This window comes from Lemur catta, chromosome 2, assembly GCF_020740605.2.
Source record: "Lemur catta isolate mLemCat1 chromosome 2, mLemCat1.pri, whole genome shotgun sequence".
Classification (NCBI taxonomy): Eukaryota; Metazoa; Chordata; class Mammalia; order Primates; family Lemuridae; genus Lemur; species Lemur catta.
Window position 1 is genome coordinate 25,112,309 of NC_059129.1, and position 23,133 is coordinate 25,135,441.

Here is a 23,133-nt window from a genome sequence, read left to right on the forward strand (position 1 = left end):
CATGTGCAGGATCTCTACGCTAAAAACTACAAAATGTTGAAAGGAATCAAAGAAAACCTATAGACATGGATAGGCATATTGTGTTCATGGAATGAAAGACTCAACAGAGTAAAGATATAGATTTTCCCTAAATCAATCTATAGGTTTAATTCAATTCTTAGCAAAATCTCAGCAAGTTTGCTTATAGACATATATAAGCTTATTCTGAATTTGTCAGAAAGGCAAAGGCCCAAGAATACCTAAAAAAATTCTGAAAAAATTAACAAAGTGTGAGGAATAACTCTACATGGTGTTAAGATTTACAATGTACTTGACAGTGTGGTGCTGGATGAGGAGCAGACGTAGTGATCAATGGGACAAGACTATAGAATGAGACATAGATGCACACAAATAGGCCCCACTGATTTTTGACAAAGGTGCACAAGCAATTCAGTGGAGGGAGGACAGCCTTTCCAAAAGTTGTGTTGGAACAGGTGGACAGCCATAGGCCCACAAAAGTGAACCTTGATCTAAATCTCATACCTTATACCTGATCAAGGCCAGGTAAAATCAAGTTAAAACACATTATCACAAGGCAAACGAAGTCACTAAAAGAGGGCCAGAAAGATACGGATAAGAAGGCAAGGATTTGAGCCATATATATATATATATATATGAATGAAAATATCTCCTCATCGAATACTATGTTCTCAGTAACACAGATCCTTTCAAACAGAAGACTTGTGGGGATCTCTTTAATTCATTGTACTTTAGGAACAGCTCTGAATAAAGAAGAAAAGGGATCTGGATGTCATATTAGACCACAGATATCAGGAAAAAAAATTAAGACCAAAAGGATCGTAGACTTAAAGGCATAGCATTAAATTACATAACTTTTAGAAAAAACTCAACAAGAACGAGTGCTAGGGGAAGAATCTTCAGACTTGACACCAAAAGCACAATCCATTAAAGGAAATAACAATAAGTTGGACCCCTCAAAATAAAAAGAAGTTTGCTCTGATATAGATCCCATTAAGAGGAAAGGACAAGCTACACATCATGACTATAGAAGAATAGCAGGAGGGAGCCTCACAGTGATGAAAGAGTTCTGTTTCTTCACTGTGAGGCTCCCTCTTGATTGTGTTGTAGTCACACAAATCTATGCATGTGACACATTTGCATAGAGCTACACACACACACACACACACACACACACACAAGTGAAGGCATGTAAAACTGAGGAAATCTGAATAAGCTCTGTGGATTGTATCAATGTTGGTTTTTGGTTGCTATAGTAACAAGAATATACTATATTTATAGTTACATAGGATGTTACCACTGGGGGAAACAGGGAGAAGCATACATAGAATGTCCCTGCACATTTTTTGGCAACTTTCTGTGAATATATAATTATTTCAAAATACAATTTAATAACTAAATAAATCAATATTTAAAATTAAAAAACAGTTGCCTACCCGCCGGTTTGTGAAGACAGAATAACATTCTTTCACTAGCACTGTTTTGATCATGTCGGGATCCGTGATAGCCAACACAGGCTGTTGACCATCGTAAAACCTGTCAGGAAAACAGAGCTGATTAAACCTCACGTGCCTGATTCTGCAGCTGCAGCCACACTCAGGAATTCAGGATTTGATCCTGATGTTACATAATCCATACCCCTAGTTGTATAATATGCAGCAATATTAGTTCCAAGTTCAAGTTAGGGTAGGACACACGGCAAGATTCAGTCCACAGAAGCCTCTTGAGTCTTCAAACAATGAAGGTAATGTGGCTCTGACATTTAAAGCCAAAATAGCTTTTCAAACAGATCATGGTTAGAGATGACAGGAGAACATTTGTTAAGTCTAGGTGGTGCACGTTATTTCCTATAACATTCTCCATAATTTTTTGTATGTTTAAAATATTTCATTATCAAAAATGATACTAAGTCATTGAAGGCAAGTAAATTATCAAGCACTCACAAGTACCATATGTTGCAAGGGGCACTTGGAGTCAGTCCCATGAAGGTCTGGTGCTGTGTGTTCTTCCTACTCAGTCATGTGGCTGTTACGGGCCATGCCAACTCAGCAGAACCCTGTGGCCAGTGCTGTGGTTTCTGAGGGCTTGATGAGAGAAGATGAAGAGGTACGAAGAGGCAAAGCCTTCTCCCACTTGCTTGTGGCATACAAATACACGATTGCACCTCTTGTGCTGCTCTCACCAAACCTTCTGCAGCTCTGAAAGGGAACAGCTGCTGCAGTTGGCTGAGGCCACCCCACAAAATCATAAAGTCCATCAGCCCACGGGGGACAGAGTGGGTTAAAATATCCTACATCTCTTCTTCAAAGTTAGCAGAATGGAGTAGACAAGGAAATACTTGTATATATTGAAAACTCTTGGCTTATATTAAACAACAACAACACAACTCCACACTTGCAGAGAAAGTGAAAGTAAAAATAAAAAGCAGAGTGTTAATGATTTTCCAATCTGTTTATCTCCCAGCCCTTTCAAAAGCACATATTAAACCCCAGATTTAAATGAAAGAATTTTGGCTTTTAATTAAAAGTGAATCAATGTGGGAAGGAGATAAAGCCATGCATTTATGAGCACATACTAGAAGGGTGTGAAATAATGCAGCTGATGCGATGAAAGGCAACCTAAAGATGGAAAATGGAGATGAAAGCAATAGCCAGACACTAGACAGAAAGTGATGCTAGGAGTCCGTGGGCCATCAAAGCCTGGAGAAAAGTGATAACTCGCAACATTCTTGGCCTGATTTAGTCTGTAGACCTCAACACCTGGAGACATATGGGAGTAGGTCCTTGGTAGGACAATCCTCCAAAACCTTTATAATAAATAGATTCATTCCAAGAGGCTCTGGGCTGAGACTGTCCTCCATGCAGTGGGGATGTCATCATAGCAGCAAGTCTATGTGATGGAAGTTTCCAGAATACTCACCCCCACATGTTTCCATACTTTTTATAACATTTTGTGTCAAAGTCCCAAAATCCCTGGGAGGAGAAACAGAATAAAATTCAATTATTATTTTACATGTATTGAACCCGACCTCCACTTGGGGCAAAAAAGAGTCAAATCCATCGAAATCAGGCTTCCTGTCTTTCACGGACAGAGGGAAGCTCTAATTCAGAGTTATTTTAGGGGAAAAGAATAAAAATAGAGATATTTGAAATGGAGAATTTAAAGTCACACTTGAATTTTCTCTGAATATCATAGATACTAAATGACTTATCCTTATTTGTGAATGCTAAGTAACTCTTTTTCTTTGTAAAGCATTTTTGCTTGTGTACGTGTTGTCTCTAAAGTCTCATAACCCTCTGCTTTATCACCTCCATGGGCATGTGTGGAAACAGGCTGAGGAAAGGTGAGTGAATGTCTCAGGGGATGCACATTCTTTCATCTCGTTCAGCATCTTTTTTCATTTATCTCATGAGCTATCTCTAAAATTGTAGTTGAATTGGGAAGTTAAAGACACCAAGGACCTCTTTTTTTTTTCACCCTTTCCAATCCTCTGATTCAGGCTGATCCTAAAAGCTACTAAGTTCAATCTCTGTGGAATTGCCTATTGTGTTTATGTTATATAAATGGAATCATATAATAAATTGGTCTTTTGTGAATGGCTTCTTTTACTTAGCATAATGTTTTCAAGGTTCATCTGCATTATAGCATGTAAGGGCACTTCATTCCCTTTTATAGCTGAATAATATTCCATTGTATGGATATACTATGTTTTGCTTATTCCATTTGTGTTGTTACCACCTTGTGACTATCATGAATAACGTTGCTGTGCACATTCATATACAAGTCTATATGATCATATTTTTTCATGTGTCTTGGGCATATACCTCTCAGTAGACTTGTTCGGTTATTTAAGTAATTATGAGTTGAATTCTGGTTACTTGTAGCCAAAACCATTCTAACTGCTACAATTTGAAGTAAACAACACAAAGAGAAAGCCCTTCGTCTCTACACACACTCAGGCTGCCAGTCTAAGGCCATTCCCTATCCTTGAGCATCAGGAAGAGAATACTTAAGTTTAAGGGTGCTGGAGTATTTTGCATCTCATCTGTTTTCCTAAAGGGTCATCTGTTTTGTCTATTTTTTTGTATTATCTGAAAAAACAGGCTGAAAAAGACTGCAGTATCCTCAACTAAACCATATCATCTTCCCCGGAGGCCACAGAATATAGACAGAAACCTGTAAGGTTTCTGCTGAGAAATACAGTTAGTCTGAGGAGAATTCTCTTATATGTGGCCTGATGCTTTTCTCTTGATGTTTTTAGAATTCTGTCTTTGTCTTTGACCTTTTACAATTTGACTCTAACGTGCCTCGAAAAAACCTTTTTGAATTTAATCTATTTGGAAATCTTTGAGCTTCCTGTATCTCTGCATGTCTATATCTCTTGCAAAACTTGGGAAATTTTCAACTATTCTTTCTTTAGATAGGTTTTCTATGTCTTTGCCCATCTCTTCTCCTTCTAAAACACCCAAAATTCTAATGTTTAGTTGCTTTATGGTGTCCCATATGTCATCTAGGCTTTCTTATTTTTTTCTTTTTTTCCTTTTTTATCTGACTGGGTTATTTCCAAAGACCTGTTTTCAGTTTCAGAAATTCTTTTTTATGCTTGATCTAGATTGTTGTTGAAGCTCTCAGGTTTTTTTTTTTTTTAATTCATTGCATTCTTCACTGCTAGGATTTCTGTTTTTTTCTTTTTTTAATGCTATCTCTTTGTTGAATTTCTTATTCAGATCACAAATTGTTTTCTGATTTCTTTGTATTATATCTGTTCTCTTGGATCTCACTGACATTCTTTAATATCATTATTTTGAATTCTTTTTCAGGAATTCCATAGATTTCCTTTTCGTTAGAATCTATTACTGGAGAATTATTATGTTCCTTTGGAGGTGTCATGTTTTGTTGCTTTTTCATGTTGCTTGTGTCCTTATATTGATATCTGTGTATCTGCTGTAACAATTGCTTCTTCCATTTTATGGATTGGCTTTCATAAGAAGAGACTATTTTCTATAGATGTATTAAAAATATTTATAGTGTTAGTTGTTAGGGTGCATTAGCTTTGATTCTGGGTGTGGGCAGTAGTGGAGTCTCCATATAACTTCTTTGGCTATAATCAGTGTCAGTGGTGTCTGTGAATTCCTTAGTGGCTTAGGCTGCAGTTTTCAGTATAGGCTATGGTGAGGCCTATAGAAGGAGCTAAAACAACACTCACCTTGCGGTAAGACAAAAGAGTTCCCAAAAGAGGCAGAGGTGTCGGCCCAGGAATTCCCAACTTCTTAAAAAGTCCATGTGACTTCGTCCCATATCTATAAAGTGAAAGAGAAAGCCAGGTTACAGGGATTGTGACTTTATAGATATGGGGGCTGGCCAGTCACTGATTCGAGAGCTGGGACAGTCAAGGCAGGGAGATAACAATAGGCAATAAATAACAATAGCAACTCCAAGAGCAATAATTATATTCACTACTCATCTCCTTTCCTGAATCCACCCTGAGACTCCTCAAAACTCAAAATAATTAGCTAAGAGCAGCTGAAGTCTTTATGGTTTCAATCCTAGAGTGAACACTTGATAAACATCCCCAAACTTGAGTGATCCTGAGAGGCTCAGGCTGGAATTCTTCCAGGGCATTTCATTCTCTTACATCTATTTTATAAGTTGACTCCATGACTTGGAAATTCTCATTCTAGGTAGAACGGTAAATTTTTTTTGCTTCTGCTCCCATGATGAGATTTTGTGTAACTGCATCCACTCAATCACAGAGGGTCACCAAGAGCCTATCATGACATTATTCTTATTATTTGCTCAGAGGCTTTTATGCTTTTCCTTCCCTCTAAGGTCTGTTTTTAGATCTGGCCCTTCTTAAATCTGCCTTCACTGAATGGCCTTGGAGAAGTCACAGTATTCTTTTATCTATAGACTGACAACTGTGTTCAAGGCTTCCATTGGCCTTTTAGAAATGTGAACACTTTTCAGCTACACCCAATCAATCTCTGTGGTCACACAGTCTCGTTGATTTTAGTTATAAGGAAAGATGATTGACTCTGATGTTACTTGAATAACACTGTGCAGAGGAACCAAAAACCACAGATTCCATGTCCAGGCCATTCCTCCCTTTTTGGAATCTGGCCCTTCAACTTGTGATACTTACCCGAGAAACACAGTGCCAGGCATGCTCATTTTTTTCAAGATGATTAATCACAAAGTAGTGTTTATTGCCTGTATACATCAACTCCCTCTGTAGGAAGGTGCTTTCTATGGCAGGCCTGTCTGCAACTCATCTTTGATGTGCTGGGTATGGATTTCCCCACCTTGAGTTTCTGGATCCTTGCAGAACTTTCCACCTTGGTGTTACTGAGGGGTGGCAGATGGGAGGAAGAAGAGAGGCTGAAAGAAGGGCCTGCCAGCCATGAATTTAGCATGAAGCTGCTAGGCCCCCAAGAATGTCCCCATAGAGGCAAATGAAGAAAGTGTGGCTGGAAAGTATTGTGTGCCTAAATGGTCTCACATGCCCCACAGGTGCTCTCAGCTAAAAGAGAGGGGCTTTTCAAAGTACAGGTACATTATGCCACATAAGTAACCCTAAAATGTTCCAGACAGTTGAATTAAGACCATGTTTCTTCTTCTTTAGAGATTGGCCTTTAAGGCAGTATAGGTTCCAAATAATCTGTACAAACGCAGTAAATCCAATATGTGATAAAATAAAACTGAACAATGACATGGAGGGATGTGTATTTGAATGACCCAGCAGACACAGCTCAGCCAAGCCCAGCTGGACATTTAGATCTCTCCTCCAGAACAGTGAGTGGAAGTATGTGCACCAATTACCAAATCTAGGGTGGCCTTGGCTACTTCCACTCCAGTTCTTTCCTGTGTTATTGCAGCTGAGATAAAGAACTGATAGGCCCTGTGTTATAAAGAGTCATAAGGCCCAAAGCAAGCTCTGTGATAAAACAAGAGATGGCAGAGAAACAAGCCAAAACCAGTTGGAGCCCAGATGGCCATGAAAAGTGACCTCAGATTACTTTCACTTCATATTAAACCCCATTTGTAATTTTTACTATACTAAAAGAAACTCCCACCATGACAGTTTACAAATGCTATGGCAACTCCTGGAAGTTACCCTATATGTTTTAAAAAGGGGAGGAGCAGAAGAGGAGCCAAGATGGCTGACAAGAGACATAGCTTGGTGGACTGTCCTGGCTGAAGGGTAGAAAGATGGATGAAGGAGAGTGGAGAACAATTGCAGCTTGGGTGTAGATCACAGGAAGACAGCAGAGGTGTTTGGGGGACCCAATGACCGAGCTGCGGAGCTGAGAAAGAAGAAGAGAGAAGATAGGACAGGGCGTGGACCAAATCCAGAGAGGCCCAGAGCCCAGTTAAATGTTAAGGAGGACTCCCCTCCCTCATGTTTGCTCCAACAAGCAGCAGGACACAAAACTCAGCCTGCTGGGAGAGTGCCACAAGAGACCAGAGAGCTGGCATTCTTACACCTAGATGCCTCCTCCTCGGCACCTCCTCCATTCCTGGCATCACAGAAAGTAATTATGACTCAATCTGGCTTGTAGCCATGGCTCCTGCCTCCCGCCATAGCAACTACTAGAGTGCTCTGTGCTGAGAAGCCTGTTTCTCTGGCAGGGATGTGTTCCCAGCTGAGTCTGCCACTGCGAGAGGAGCTGCCGCAGTGGCATGTCACAGGATCATCCACTGGCGGCTTGGACAATGGACAGGACCCAGTGCTCCCAGGACATGAGAGTGGTGCAGGGAGACCATGGTGCCTCCCCCGTATAGCAACCACAAGAGTGCTTAGTACTGAGAATTGTGTTTCTCTGCTGTGGGAGCACATTTCTGGCTGAGTTTGCCACTGAGAGAGGAGTCCCTGCAGCAGCATTTTGTGGGATTGCCCACCGGTGGCTTGGATGGGTGAGTAGGACCCGGTGGCTCCTGGACATGAGAACAGTGCGGGGAGACTGTGGTCCCTCCCCTCCCATAACAACTGTGAGATTGCTCTGTGCTGAGAAACCTGTTTTTCTATGGCAGGGGCATGTTCCCAGCTGAGCCCACCACTGACTATAGAACTGCTTCAGAACACTCTACCCCAAAACTACTGAATATACATTCTTCTCATCAGCTCATGGAACTTTCTCTAAGATTCATCAGATTTTAGGCCATAAAACATATCTCCACAAATTAAAAAAGAATAGAAATACCATATATCTTCTCAGATCACAGTGGAATAAAATTAGAAATCAATTCCAATAGAAATACTCATCTGCACACAAAGGCATGGGAACTAAACAACCTACTTCTGAATGATAGCTGGGTCAAGAAGAAAATTAAGATGCAAATCAAAGGATTCTTTGAACCAAATGATAAAGGGGACACAAGTTATCAAAATCTGTGGCATACAGCAAAAGCAGTCCTAAGAGGAAAATTCATAGCCCTAAAAATGCCTACATCCAAAAGACAGAAAGCTCACAAATCAACAATTTAATGAATCATCTCAAGGAACTGGAAAAGGAAGAGCAAACCAATCCCAAACCCAGCAGAAGAAAAGAAATAACCAAGATCAGAGCAGAACTAAATGAAATTGATAATAAAAGAATTGTACAGAAGATTGATGAAACAAAAGTTGGTTCTTTGAAAAGATAAACAAAATTCACAGGCCTCTCACTAGATTAACCAGAAGCAGAAAAGAAAGAACTCTAATAAGCTCAATTAGAAATGGAAAAGGAGATATCACAACTGATACCACACAAATATAAAATGTCTTCTCAGAATACTATAAAAATCTCTGTGCACATAATCTTGAAAACACAGAAGAAATGGACAAATTTTTGGAAACACACAGCCTCCCTAGGCTCAATCAGGAAGAAATAGAATTCCCAAGTAGGCCAATATCAAACAACAAAATTGAAGCAGCAATAAAAAAATCTACGAATGAAGGAAGTCCTGAACCAGATGATTTCATACCCAAATTTTACCACACCTTCAAAGAAAAACTGGTACCTATACTGCAGAAATTATTCCATAGCATCGAGAAGGAAGGAATCCTCCCCAGCTCATTTTACAAAACCAATTTCACCTTGATACCAAAGCCAGGAAAGGGTACAACAAAAAAATAAAACTATAGACTAATATCTCTCATCAATATAGATGCAAAAATTCTCAATAAAATCATAGCAAACTGAATTCAGTTGCACATCAAAAAAAAAAAAATCCACCACGACCAAATCAGCTTCATCCTAGAGATGCAAGGATGGTTCAACATATGCAAATCTATAAATGTAATTTACCACATAAATAGAAGCAAAAACAAAGGCCACATGATCCTCTCAATGGATGCAGAAAAAGAATTTGACAGAATCCAACACCCTTTTATGATAATGCTTAACAAAATAGGCATATATGGGACTTACCTTAAAATTATAAAAGCCATATATGACAAACCCACAGCCAACATCATACTAAACTGGGAAAATGTGAAAGCATTGCCACTTAGAACTGGAACCAGAGAAGGTGTCCCACTGTCACAACTTCTATTTAACATAGAATAGAAGTCCTAGCCAGAGCAATCAGACAAGAGCGGGAAACCAAGGGTATCCAAATGGGGAAAGAAGAAGTCAAACTATAGCTCTTTCTGATGATATGATTTTATATCTGCAAAACCCCAAAGATTCTACCAAGAGACTCCTGGAATTGATAAACAAATTCAGCAAAGTTTCAGGTTCCAAAGTCAATATACACAAATCACTAGCATTCATATATCCAACATCAGTGAAGCTGAGAATCAAATCAAAGACTCAATACCTTTCACAATAGCAAGAAAGAAAATAAAATACTAGGAATATATTTAACTAAAGGGGTGAAATACCTCTGCAGGGAGAACTACAAAACACTGAGGAAGGAAATTATAGATGATGTAAACAGATGGAAAAACACATCATGCTCATGGATCGGCAGAATCAACATTGTTAAAAATGTCCATATTGCCCAAAGTGATATACAGATTCATTGCAATCCCCATTGACATATCAATGTCATTTTTCACAGATCTAGGAAAAATAGTTCTTTGCTTCATGTGGAATCAGAAAAGACCCTGAATAGGGAAAGCAACCTTAAGTAATAAGAACAAATTGGAGTCATCACTTTGCCAGACTTTGAGCTATACTACAAGGCTGTAGTAACCAAGTCTCTAATCATCAGGTAAATGCAAATCAAAACCACACTGAGATATCACCTAACTCCAGTGAGAATGGCTTTTATGAAAAAGTTCCAAAACAACAGATGTTGGCATGGATGTAGAGAGAAGGGAACACTTATACACTGTTGATGGGACTGCAAACTAGTACAACCTCTATGGAAAATAGTATAGACATACCTCAAAAGACTAAAACCAGATCTACCATTTGAACTCGAACTTTTTTTTTTTTTTTTTTTGAGACAGTCTCACTTTGTTGCCCGGGCTAGAGTGAGTGCCGTGGCGTCAGCCTAGCTCACAGCAACCTCAAACTCCTGGGCTTAAGCGATCCTACTGCCTCAGCCTCCCGAGTAGCTGGGACTACAGGCATGCGCCACCATGCCCAGCTAATTTTTTCTATATATATTTTCGGTTGTCCAGATAATTTATTTCTATTTTTAGTAGAGACGGGGTCTCGCTCAGGCTGGTCTCGAACTCCTGACCTTGAGTGATCCACCCACCTTGGCCTCCCAGAGGGCTAGGATTACAGGCGTGAGCCACCGTGCCCGGCCTCAGATCTACCATTTGATCCAGCAATCCTACTATTGGGTATTTACCCAAAGGGAAAAAATCATTTTAACAAAAAGACACATGCACGTGAATGTTTATGCAACACAATTCATAATCACAAAGATGTGGAATCAACACAGATGCCCATCAGTATGTCAGTGGATGAATAAAATGTGGTATATGTTAACTATGGAGTACTTCTAAGCCATAAAAATGTGGTGAACTAACACCTTTTTAACAACCTGGATGGAACTGGAGATCATTCCTCTAGGGAAAGTTTTACAAGAATGGAAAAAGAAATACCACATCTATTCACTGTTAAATTGGAAGCAATCAATCAACACTCATGTGCACATATAGGAGTAAAAGTCAATGGCAACTAAGCAGGTGTGGGGGGGAGGGGATAGGGAAATTCACACCTAATTGGTATCTATGCTATCTTGGTTATGGGCCCACATATAACTTTGACTCAAACTGCACAAAAGCAAATCATGTAACTAAAACCTTTGTACCCCCATAATATTCTGAAATAAAAGAAATTAAAAAAAAATAAAAGGGGGAGGAGCCCTTGGTTCTGGGCACTCCTCTTCCCTTTTCTAGAAATCTTATGAATAATCTTCCATCCACTTCACATAAAATTAAATAGAAGTATAAAATAAGACCCTGGAAACTCACAAGTTACTACACTCTGTTGCTCTGAGAGATGCCCACTGCCCTATCTATGAAGCAACCTCCTTTTTTTTTTTTACTTTTCTTACTGTAATAAACTTGCTTTTGCTTTACTTTGTTGACTCACTCTTGAATTCTTTCGTGCATGAAGCGAAGAACTCACTTGGCCTTCAAACAGATCCCAGCTTTGGGGTCCACTTTCCTGTATCACAACCATGGGAAATCAATTAAACTAATCTGTGCTTTTGAACTTTCAGCATGTTACCTGAACTCTCAACTGAGGCTGAGCAATTGAGTTAATGTATCGGCAACACTGGCCCCCAAGTAAAGATCTAGTCTAGTGTCTAAACTCACATGGTACTATATAAAGGCAGAAGGTGGACTGGGGGAATCTTTTAGTTTCTTTCCAGCTCTCCTCTTTTTGGTACAAATGAAGGCTAACAAAAAAAGCAATCATTTCTATTGTGTTTAATCTTGTTAGCATAATGAAGGCATTGTCTACCCTATAGCTGCCAACTCCTGAGCTGCACCAGTGTCTTCTCTGGCTAAGGTATAGTTTTCTCGGGTGCCTGAATCTCTAGTGACAGCCTCCCTACCAGACAGACCACACTTAGTGACACAGATGGTGTCCATGTGCCTAGGCATCAAGCAGGTGAGATGCCAACCCATCCTGTCCTTAAGTACCTTAAGGATCCGCGAGTACCTCTGCGAATTGTACTCTGTCTTTTTTTTTTCCCCCCAGGGGAGTGAGGAGGAGCCAGTGGCCACCTCCCCGCCTTCCTGCCTGGCTGGGACTGGGAGTTGTGTTTTGTAGGGTGAGGGATATTCTCTCACTTCATCCTGGCTGCTCTATGGATGCCTTTTATATCATCAGTGCTCATAGTTTCACTCTACTGCCCTGAGAGATTAAGGTAAGTGCTAGGCTAGTATATTTGAAATTGAGGGATTAAAAGAACCTGTTGGGCAGGTATGTTTAAAAACATACATGCAATCTTGCCATAGAGGTATGTATTTGTGCATTAGACTCATATTCCTGACATTATTCTAGAAGTGGTATTATTTTACACACGTTTGTTGTTGCAAATACTGAAATGACAGCCCTCTTTTATGATTCAAAAGGAGCATGCTAGGAATAGCCTGATCGCCCCCAAATCTGCTTTTAAATACAATGGTTGGTTCAAGTGCAGTGCTGTTTACAACTAATTGATCACAACCAGTTACAGATGCCTTTGTTCCTTCTCCACTCCCACTGCTTCACTTGACCAGCCTTTAAAAAAATAAATAAATAAATAGAATGACTTAAGCCATGGCAGTTCACTTTAAAGTGTCATGTGATGGAAAATATATTTCCACAATTTCCTGAATTCCTAAACTTTCTTTCAAAGAATTAAAACCAGGTTTATGTTTATTTTCATTACATCATGATTCCTTACTCTTAATAAAAGTGAAATTGTGAGCAAAGTCAAATGTGATGGAGCCTCTACTATCCACACATGGAAAGCAACACTTTTCTCCCTCTGCTTTATGATGGAAAGAATGCCGCCAGTGAAGAGGTTCATCCTCCTGTGCCAGAATATAGAGATAAAAAAATATGGAAATCAATTTGGCCTTCAGGGCTTCTCCTTTTTTGGGCTGTTAGCAGATTCATATCAGGGGAGAAGTAAAGCTCTGTACTAACACCGACCTCTGAGAGACGGGAAAGAAAAGGTGAAAGAAAAGAATAAAACTTCAAGATTTCCTTCAGGTCTCTTCTGCTCTAAGTATTCATCATTTAGAGGTAAATAGTTCTACATATTACAGGGTGGAGAAATTGAATAATAGGAAGGAGAGTTCCAGGGGAGGGGCACACAAAAGAGGGAAGAGTCAAGTAAGAGCCTCCCCTGAAGTCAGGGAAGCCTTGTGGTGCCTTGTGTAAATGATGCCTGGGGTGGAAGGCAGGGGAGCAGGAAACACCCACATCCACAGGGAATAATCCCTCTACACATGCCTTGCCACAGGCACACAACATAGATGCAGAAATAAAGAGACAAAAACCTGAGCCACCCCTTCCTGCCCTCAGAATCCCCAGAGCTTGGGAAGGGGTAGGGATCCCAAGTCATGGTGCCCAGCTGTTTATAACCTGCCTCTGCTAAATTATGGTTGATTAGTCTAGGTCCAAACTCATCATCGATCAGAAATCATCCCCAGGATCAAATGCTTGTCACCTCCTAGCAACTGAAATTGGGAGATGGATGGTGGGGTAGATGCCTATTCATTCCTTCAACAGATCTGCATGAGATGAATAATAACTCTTACGTGTTTGTGGCATCCAACAATTAAGCAAATTCTCCTCAATTATCAAAGCAGATAAGGGAAAGACAGACCTGACCATCTTGAGTCCAAGGTTAGAGAGGAGAGGAGCCTGGACTATTACTCACAGATAGAGCAGCACCAGGCTGGTAACCAGAAGAACCCAGGTTTCCAGGGCAAAGTTTGGGATGAGGTCCATCTCCACTTTCCTTCTTCAGTTCTCTTCTCTGAGTTGTTCTCTCAGCTGTGTGCTGCTCTTTACTGGGGCTACATGTGTGGAGCCTGGCTGGAATGTTTATGTGCTGGGAAAGGAGGCAGGGCCAGAGCTGCAGCCAACAGCAGGGCTGCCTGTGCTCCACCTGCAGTCAGAGGAGCCCTCTCCACCTTGGGAGTTGGCAAAGAATCACAGACACACCCACGTTGACCTCGTTAGAGTTCATATTCTGTAGGTCATGATAGAAACTCAATCAGTGTTATCACTAAGTCCAAAGGTTATGGGTTCATATTATAAACTTAAAGCCATTGACATTAAATCTCTAATTTGCCCTTGTTTTGAAATACATGGAAGCCATCCAAAGAAGCTATGCCTACAGATCTTTACCCACACAGTTTCCTCTGCCTATACTGCCTACACTGCCCCTGCACCCCTAGAAGACTCCTATTCATCCTTCAAACCCAGCCAGACAGGCCTCTTCTGTCAGAGTCTTCCCTCCCCAACCTCCACACACAGCTATCACCACTTTCTCCTCTGGGCAAGTCTATCCCTCTTCTGAAGTTCTGCTATTGTCCACTCTACTATTTACCACCATTGTGGGTTTCCCCATCTGTGTCCCTTGCCAGATGGTGAGCTTCTTCAGGCCACAGTTAGGGTATAGTCTGGTTTTATTCATGGATGTGTCCCCAGCCTCTAGCAGAATGCTTCACATACAGTGGGCATCCAGAAATGTTGGTTGAGTTGAGGTAGGTGAGACCACTGGCCCCTGTGTGTCCTTTCCATCTGATACTGTGGTGGCCACACCATCTTCCTGAATTATTAATCCGGCAAAAGGTTTTGGCTGTTCCTCAGCTGCCATATCCACATGTTCAGGCTGATCTACTGTGGTTCTATAGGCAAGAGGGCTCCTTAAAGAAAGGACAGGGTTTGGACAAGATAGAGCTGATGGCTGTGCCAGGCAGTGTCATTCCTGCTGTTTCCTGTGAACAATGAGTATGAAAGGAGAGAGGAAGAGAATAGTAGCCCAGATGGCCAGGTGGACCCCAACCGCCAAAGACACCAATGATGGGGCCAAGGTATACACTACACCCAGGACTCCAGAAAGGTGATCTTAGCCTTGTTATGTGGGCAGTGGTGTTCAAAGCAGATGTTTATTTTTGGTTTTTGATGAGTGGAGGATTTTCTAATGGAGGAGAGCAGATCTTAGGAGCTGGTAAGGAGGAGGGCTGTTATAGTGATAGTTACTGTCCCCTGTAAGCTCCCCAATGCATTCTTTTTTTTTTTATTTTTATTTTTTTATTTCAGCTCTTCATGGGGGTACAAAAGCTCAGGTTATATATACATTGTCCGTGTCCCGCCCATCCCCCTGAGTCAGAGCCTTAAGCGTGTCCATTCTCCAGACAGTGCGCCTGGCACTCACCATGTAGTCATACCTCCATCCCCTCCCCCCCACCTCCCCGCCCAATGCATTCTTGATGGGAGAGGCCAGAAGTGAGTGTGTGGAAACTGTGTCAGCTCATTATCATCATGTGGACCCATGTTCCCCATATGCTTTGTCTGAGGAAGCATGGAGTATGTGAGAAACAAAACCTCAAAGTTCTTAAAACTCAGTAGACATAGAACACGTTTAAACTGTGCTCGTGCACTTCCTTCTCTCTTTATTCTTTCTCACTCAGCCCTACTACAAAACTGTTAATCAGCCCTCACTAACTCTTTCCATCCCTCTGGCCTATGTGTCTTCAAACTGGCTTGACACTGGCCTAAGTAGGTGGACGTCTCATTGGTAAAATGTATTAAGTCACAACTATCTCACCAAACTCCTTTTCTTTTCCTGGGAGTTGGCTGAACAGCCTGAAATGTCTGTCATTATAGTTTGTGACCTTGGGATTAAGGGTTTCACCAGGAAACACCTGTTAACATACATAGTTGCCCCTGGAAAGTTTACTATTAGAATTCTTCTATTTATCTGTGCACTCATTCAAGGCCAAGAGGGTGAATGTTATGTGTCGGTGTTGTGCCAGCCCTGGGCTGGAAGCCACACAGTCCCTTTCCTTGGGAGTAGCCTCCCAGTGGAGTGAGAAACACTCATAAACATTCTTGGATGGTGGTGTACACATGGCATAGCTCTGGAATCTCTGGGATAATGGAACCCTACAGAAAAATAATTAAAAGAAGTGGTGCAAAGCTTGAATATTGACAGTCGACAGACATGGGAACCTGGGAGAAAATTCCTAGGACAAGTAGAATAAAAGTCCAGAGAATTCTTATAAGTTTCTGTCTCTTTTCAGTGGCTTCCCTGGGCTCTGATAAATGGGGTCATGTTGCTATCCCTGGTTTATAGATGTAGAAACTGAGGATCAGTGACTTTAAGTGGTTTCTCAGCAGGTATTGATCACAAGAAAATATTATATATAAAGCTAACATGAAGGGAGAGAAAAAGTCCTCTGCTGCTCTTGTACACCAGTGTGCAACACCTGCCATTCCCTGATAAGGCTCACTGTGGGAAATAGCGCAACTCAGGAATGAAACAGGAAATTGGTTGAGTTTCTTGTTCCTATCTCCGTGGTTACTCCCACTGCAGCTCCCTTATGAGTCTTCTAGAGCAAAGGACTCCATCACATCCCACCAGGGGGAAAAAAAGATGCAAGTCCTGACCATATTCATGGTATATTCTTGGAGGATCTCCCTCTCTATGCTCCAAACCAGAGGAGTCCACAGAATATATTCACATAAGGAAAGGTTATAGTGTCATCTGATAACTATTGACAACTTAATTAGCTCACCTAAACCCAAATCCTTTCTTATTCCTTCTGAAACAAAACCCCTATAAAAACTAATTTGTTTTCATCTTCCCCTAAAACACATGCTTGCCTAAGAATATTTTGTAACTAAGCCTAACATGGCCATTCACCTGTCCTATGAACCTTAGTAATCAATTTGTTGGAATCTATGCCAACAGTAGTAGACTAGTCATTGGATGGGACTAGCTAGCACCATGTTCTAACCAACACAAATGGACTTACTCTGCAAGGGTGTAATATAAGGCATGTTGTTTTTGTGCAACTTAATTCTAGAGAAGATAACACCTTCTAACTGAAGAGATTTGCATTCTAAGAGTTATGCTGAATGACTGAAGGAAGACATTGTATGTCAGAAGAACACCCGAACCACCCTGTGTCTGTCGTGTACTCCCCTCTGTATTAAGGCACTCATCACATACTTTGAAAGCTCTGCTCGAAGTGATTAGCATAAGACCCAGACATTATTCTGTTTGAAGATAGAGACAAATGAAAAGATAATAACAGTACAGCCAAGGAATACCAATCATTATAGTTGTGAGAAATACAGTGTCCTCATCAACACTGAATGGCTTATCTTCTTTCCCAATCTTGTTAGCATTGGATTAATGTTAATTCTCAGAGACCACTCAGGGAATTAGCCTCAGACATCAGTATCAGAGCACAGGTTGTCCAGGGATTTAGCGATGCCAGGAACATCATCACTCTGATAGTTCTGTCCTTTTATATCATTGGCTCAAGTGGTTCCTCTTCTGGGAAGCCTGTCGGACTTTCACTGACCAAGTGACGTGCTTGATGTATAGGGAGGCAGCACTGCTCAGGAACAATTTGGTAATAGACTCAAATTTCACAGGTGACAATTTTGAGGCTGTAAAAAAATGAAAGGAAAATTATTTGTCTGTTACTTAGCTCTCAAGTCCCCAATCTTCTCAGCAGGGAAAAACTTGATTTTGCCGAATGTGTAACCAGGTGGTATCTGTTTGGTGGCTGCAGGAGAGAGGAGTAGCCAGTTCTTATGGGCCTCATGGTTAGGGGTGGTTGTAGTGAGGACAGTGGCAGGTCTGTGGATGTTCTTTCTTGGCACTGGAGGAGGCGGGCATCTCACCTGAATGTCATTGCGTGTTGGTTGGGCTGTATGTCTGCTGTGTTGAGTGCATGCGGCAAGCACTAAATATAAAACAGTCAGAATCCTTATTCTCAGGAAGCTTATACTCTAACAGGAGAAAGGGAAACTGAAAAAAAATATGCAAATAAATATTGGATTACAAATTGGGATAAAATCTATGAAATAAAAGAACCTTTCAGTTAAGCTTTCAGCAGCATTAAGCACAGTTAGCATTTCTTTCCTTAAACTTTATCCTCCTTTGAAAGATATAAAGACAACAGAATCAACAGGACTTAGAGGATGGGAAGTGTGAGACCTTGGGACTGCCTGGGCCTGTTTTTCCATCTGTCCATGAGGGAAATTGACTAGATTTGACCCGGGAGTACCAAAGTCCTCCTTATCCCAGTCAGAAGACCCCTATAGGACTTCCCACCTCTCTCAACTCTGTGTCCCTGGGATTTTCTAAGATATCCATTCCCCTTTATTCTCCTTTTCTTATTTATGTCATTTATGGTCCCCAGGTCTTTTTGCCAAGCCAAAAACAAAGACTTCCTGGGCAGGAGGAAGAGCAAGATGAAATAGAATGGACCTAGGAGAACATAAGCATTCATTTAAGCTGGGAGCTCTAAATTCTGGAGTGGTTTTTCCACTGGGATTGCAGAAAGAAAGTCACACACACACCCCCATACACACTCACACACACTCACATATAGACCTTACCCCAGTCAATGATAGTCAATATATATCATTTTAAGTACTTTCCATGCATTAACTTATTCAATCTAAGAACCCAATAACATTGGTATGGTTATGATCCCTATTTTATAGAGAAGCAAACTAAGGCAAAGAAAGGTTAACTGAACCATCCAAGGTTACATCACTAATTACTTACAGAGCCAGGATTAAAATTTCAATCTTCTAACTTTAGAGCCCAAGATCTTACTCTTAGCACAGGCTCAGCCTTGCCCAAGGCCACACAGAATTCCTGGGGGAGCAGCACTGCAGCCCAGGCCTTCTGAATGGGGAATGCCCAGACCTCTGCCCCCTGCACAGGGTCAAGGTGTGGCCCCCTAGAAAACTGTCAGTGAGGGTTAGGGTGAGGCAGGGGAAGGTCCTTTCTGCCCTTCTGGCCCTGAAGTATACGTACTTTGGTAGATTTTATGGCAAAGAAAAGAGAAGGAGGACTTAATCATGGCTGTTCACTCTCCACTCCATTCCAGAGCATCTCTTTCTTGCTAAACTAACCACTAACATCTCCATGGCACTTCACAGTTTATGGAGTTCTGTCCCATCTCACTTAATTGATCCTCATGACAACTTGGTGATATAAGTAGTGCTGGGATAATTTTAATTCCCATTTTATAGATGTGGAAGCAGACAGGGGGGAAAAAGACTTGCTTAAGCAATTATACCACCAAGCCAAGGCATGGAGCCAGATATTGTGATTCCATTGTGCCAGTTGCAGGCTTGTTTGGATTCCAAGGGGCCTCCTGAAACAACTGGCAGGTTGTGTCAGCCTCACATATGATATATATTTCCTTCCATACCTCCCAGAACACTGCCAGTGTAGTTAGAAATGCTGCAGAGCCAGTTGTGACTACAAAAATCACACGCACATCATCCTACCTATTACTAAATTGCATATTAATTGAACTTGCGGTTTCAGCAGAAAGTGTGATACTGCAAATAGTTCTGACATGTTGCAGTCAGCAACATTTGAGGTGCAAGGAAACCAGAAAGTAAAAGGTCATGAAACCAATGAGCAAAAGAGAAATCAGAAATGTCAGTCAATTTTCAGAAGACCATGTGGAAGGAAATTAATGGAACAGAAAATTAATGAAGGAAAAGATGAGGATGGAGATGAGTGTGTTGCAAAAGGACAGCAAAGTCTGTGCCATCTCTCATTCTCATTGTTGCAGTAACCTCCTAACTTGTTTTCCTTGGCCGTGGGCAGGTATTTTCCAGGAAATCCCCTCCTCTGCCACCAGACAGAGCTTCATAAAGCATGGACCTTGTGACATTCCTCCTTTGCTTAAGTCCCTCCCACTGCTGCCATCACTCACAGGATAACATCTTAACACCTCTGGGTAGCAACACAAGACCCTTCCTCATCTGGCCACAGCTGGTTTCTTCAGTCCTGTCTCAGTCCACTTCTCCACATGTATACAATGTTTGAAGGAAATGGTATGATTGGTCATTCTACAGGCTTCCCAAATGTGACATGTTCATTTCTCCTTTTCTTTGCACAGACTGTTCTTTAGCCTGGAGGGGCCCCAACCCATCTTCCATCTGGTGAATTCATGACTGTCCTTCAGGGGTCAACCAAGGCATCATCTTACCCAGTGATCCTCTTCCATGGCCTCAGCAGGCAGGTGATGGGGAGGGTCCCACTTGCACACACTCACAGTTCCTATGGATGAACTCGTAGTGACTGTCACCCCAGGATGCACATTACAATCCTTGTGTGTGGGGAGCTGGTAAACAACACAGATGCCTGGGCCCACCAGACTATCGGAAAGGAGAAGGGGTTGCTCAGGGGCCTAATGACTAGGAGGCAGGTACCATTGAGGGCCATCTAGAGGCTGCTAGTACAGAGGTGAAGCCAAGAGAATCCAAAGTGTCCCATCAGTCCAGAGAAGTAAAAAAGAGGGCATCACACCCAACTCATTCTATAAAGGCAGTATGCACAGGATCAAAATTAGGCAAAGAAACAGGACAACAAAGAAGTCTACATGTTAGTCTTAGCATATGTCAGTACTTCATTCCTTTTATGGCTGAATAATATTGCACTCTATGGATAGACCACAGTGTTTATGCATCCATATGTTGATGGATATTTGGGCTGTTTTCACCTATTGGCTAGTGTGAATTGTGCTGTTATGAACATGTGAGCATATGTATTTGTTTAAGTAACTGTTTTCTATTCTGTTAGGTTTATAATTAGGAGTGGAATTGCTGGGTCCTATGGTAATTTTATGTTTAATTTTTTGAGGTACCTGCAAACTATTTTCCATAGCAGCTGTCGCATATTACATTCTTACCAGCAATGTGTGAAGGTTCCAATTTCTCCATGTCCTTGCCAACACTTATTTTCCTTTTTTAAAAAAACAGTCATCCTAATGGCTGTAGAGTGGTAAAAGTTTTGGTGATTTTAACTTTGTGCAAGTGCAAATGGTTCAGAATCTGTTAGAACATGGCAGAACTAGAGGGGGACAAGAAAGGTGGCCTGTGGACTTTCTCTGGACTCCAGGGACACCTCTTCTCTCTCCTCTGTGGAGAGCTGGCAGGTAGGGATCCTGAGAACATGACTGATGTACAGACCCTGTGTGAGCTATTTAAGGTCACTGAGCCTCAGTTACCTAATGTATTAAATGAGTGTTAATGATCATGTGTTCCCCTCCCACAGGAGCCCAGACCAGACCAGACCCTGGCCTGCGGCCTTCAGGGGGCTTCAGATCTATATCTGTGAGTCTGGCTGGTTTCGGCCCTGGCTGGAGGGAACAGGGCACATGGGCAAGCCTGGTACCTGCCCCTTGGCAGTTCTACCATAAATGTTGGTTCAATATGAATAAAGTTCAACTCATGGCTGAGAGAGGACAAAAGTTATAGAGTAACCCCAAAGAACATCGTATGTTTTCTTTTATCAAGAAGGGGAGACATTTGTTAAGGATGGAACAATAAGCACCACATGTACTCACCATCAAATTGGTTTCACTGATCATCACCTAAGAGCACATTTAGGAATAACATTGATCGGGTGTCGGGCAGATGTGGGTGGGGGAGGGGATGGGTGTATACATACATAATGAGTGCGATGCGCACTGTCTAGGGGATGGACACATTTGAAGCTCTGACTCAGGGGGGCGGGGGGGGGCAAGGGTAATATACGTAACCTACACTTTTGTACTCCCACAATATGCTGAAATAAGAATAAAGAAAAAAAAGAAGGGGAGATATGAGTTCAAGTTTTACTGAAAAAATGATTAACAGGTTGGGACTTTGCTGAGGGTGGACTGTTGAACTTTCTCCTTCTCATCACTTATGTTTAAACAGCTCTCATATTGATTGCTGTGTGAGGAGCCAGAGATGTCACAAATGTTCTGAGACTTAATTTTCTGTTTTCTAATTGGGGCTGGCTGTGTCTGCCCAGCTATGTGGGTGCAGGTTTCGAGTGAGAACACATGCCCCACATTTCCCCACCCTCTTCGGGTCTGGAAACCCTCCTTGGTTGAAAGTCCTTTCACTCTCCTCCCCCTCATCTGGGGCAGAATTTGTCTCTACACATTTCCCTAAATTGAGCACTCTATAGGCAGGAAAAGCAGAAATCTCAACGGGGCCAAAGAAAGGAGCAGGGAAAGCTCAGTCCTTCCATACCCACACAGTGTATTTATAAAATCCAGCTGAGATTTCAGGTGGGCAGAGTGAGGCATTCTCCTTGAGCACTCCTTCCAATGTGGAAAACCATTCCAGTAACCCTCCCTGGGAATGCAGCCTCAGGAATAATTCAGCTGGAGCAAAACACACCTTGGTAGGTCTACTTGAATCTGTTTAAGGTATCTCCATAATGCTTTCCACAGGGGTTGCACTAGTTTGCAGTCCCACCAGCAGTGTATGAGTGTTCCTGTCTCTCCGCATCCACGCCAACATGTGTTGTTTTGGGATTTTTTGATAAAGGCCATTCTCACCGGAGTTAAGTGGTATCTCATTGTGGTTTTGATTTGCATTTCCCTGATGATTAGGGATGTTGAGCATTTTTTCATATGTTTGTTAGCCATTCTTATATCTTCTTTTGAAAAATTTCTATTCATGTCGTTTGCCCACTTTTTGATAGGATTGTTTGATTTTTTCTTGCTGATTTCCTGAGTTCTAAACAGATTCTTGTTATCAGTCTTTTATCTGATGTGTAGTATGCGAAAATTTTTTCCCATTCTGTAGGCTGTCTGTTTATTTTCATGACTGTTTCTTTGGCTGTGCAGAAGCTTTTTAATTTAATCAGGTCCCATTCGTTTATTTTTGTTGTTGCTGTGATTGCCTTAGGGGTTTTCTTCATAAATTCTTTGCCTAGACCAATGTCTGTAAGAGTCTTTCCTACATTTTCTTCTAGAATTCTAATCGTTTCCCATTTAAGGTTTAAATCTGTTATCCACCGTGATTTGATTTTTGTGAGAGGTGAAATCTGTGGGTCCTGTTTCAGTCTTCTACATGTGGCTATCCAGTTTTCCCAGCACCATTTATTGAATAGGGATTCTTGTCCCCAGAGTATGTTTTTGTCTATTTTGTCAAAGATTAGATGGCTATA

At 41.4% G+C, this 23,133-nt stretch overlaps 2 protein-coding genes across 3 annotated transcripts in view; one reads left to right on the forward strand and one right to left on the reverse strand.

Annotated features, from left to right (window-relative positions):
• The window catches only part of LOC123631585 (cytochrome P450 3A5-like), a 34,115-nt gene extending 20,112 nt beyond the window's left edge, over positions 1-14,003 (reverse strand). The window contains exons 1-4 of the mRNA XM_045541372.1: positions 13,846-14,003; positions 5,225-5,318; positions 2,938-2,990; positions 1,455-1,554 (exon numbers count right to left, since the gene is read on the reverse strand). Coding sequence (XP_045397328.1) covers positions 1,455-1,554; positions 2,938-2,990; positions 5,225-5,318; positions 13,846-13,916 — 318 coding nt within the window. The 5' untranslated portion in view covers positions 13,917-14,003. The remainder of the gene's footprint in view (positions 1-1,454; positions 1,555-2,937; positions 2,991-5,224; positions 5,319-13,845) is intronic.
• Positions 1-23,133, forward strand: part of ZSCAN25 (zinc finger and SCAN domain containing 25) — a 72,096-nt gene that overhangs the window by 37,870 nt on the left and 11,093 nt on the right. The window contains exon 7 of one of the 2 annotated variants that reach the window (XM_045541370.1): positions 20,084-20,173. The exons of the other annotated variant lie outside the window; for it this stretch is intronic. Within the exon in view, the coding sequence (XP_045397326.1) occupies positions 20,084-20,130 (47 nt within the window). The 3' untranslated portion in view covers positions 20,131-20,173. Of the gene's footprint in view, positions 1-20,083; positions 20,174-23,133 lie in introns of those variants that run through there. 2 annotated transcript variants of the gene reach the window in all.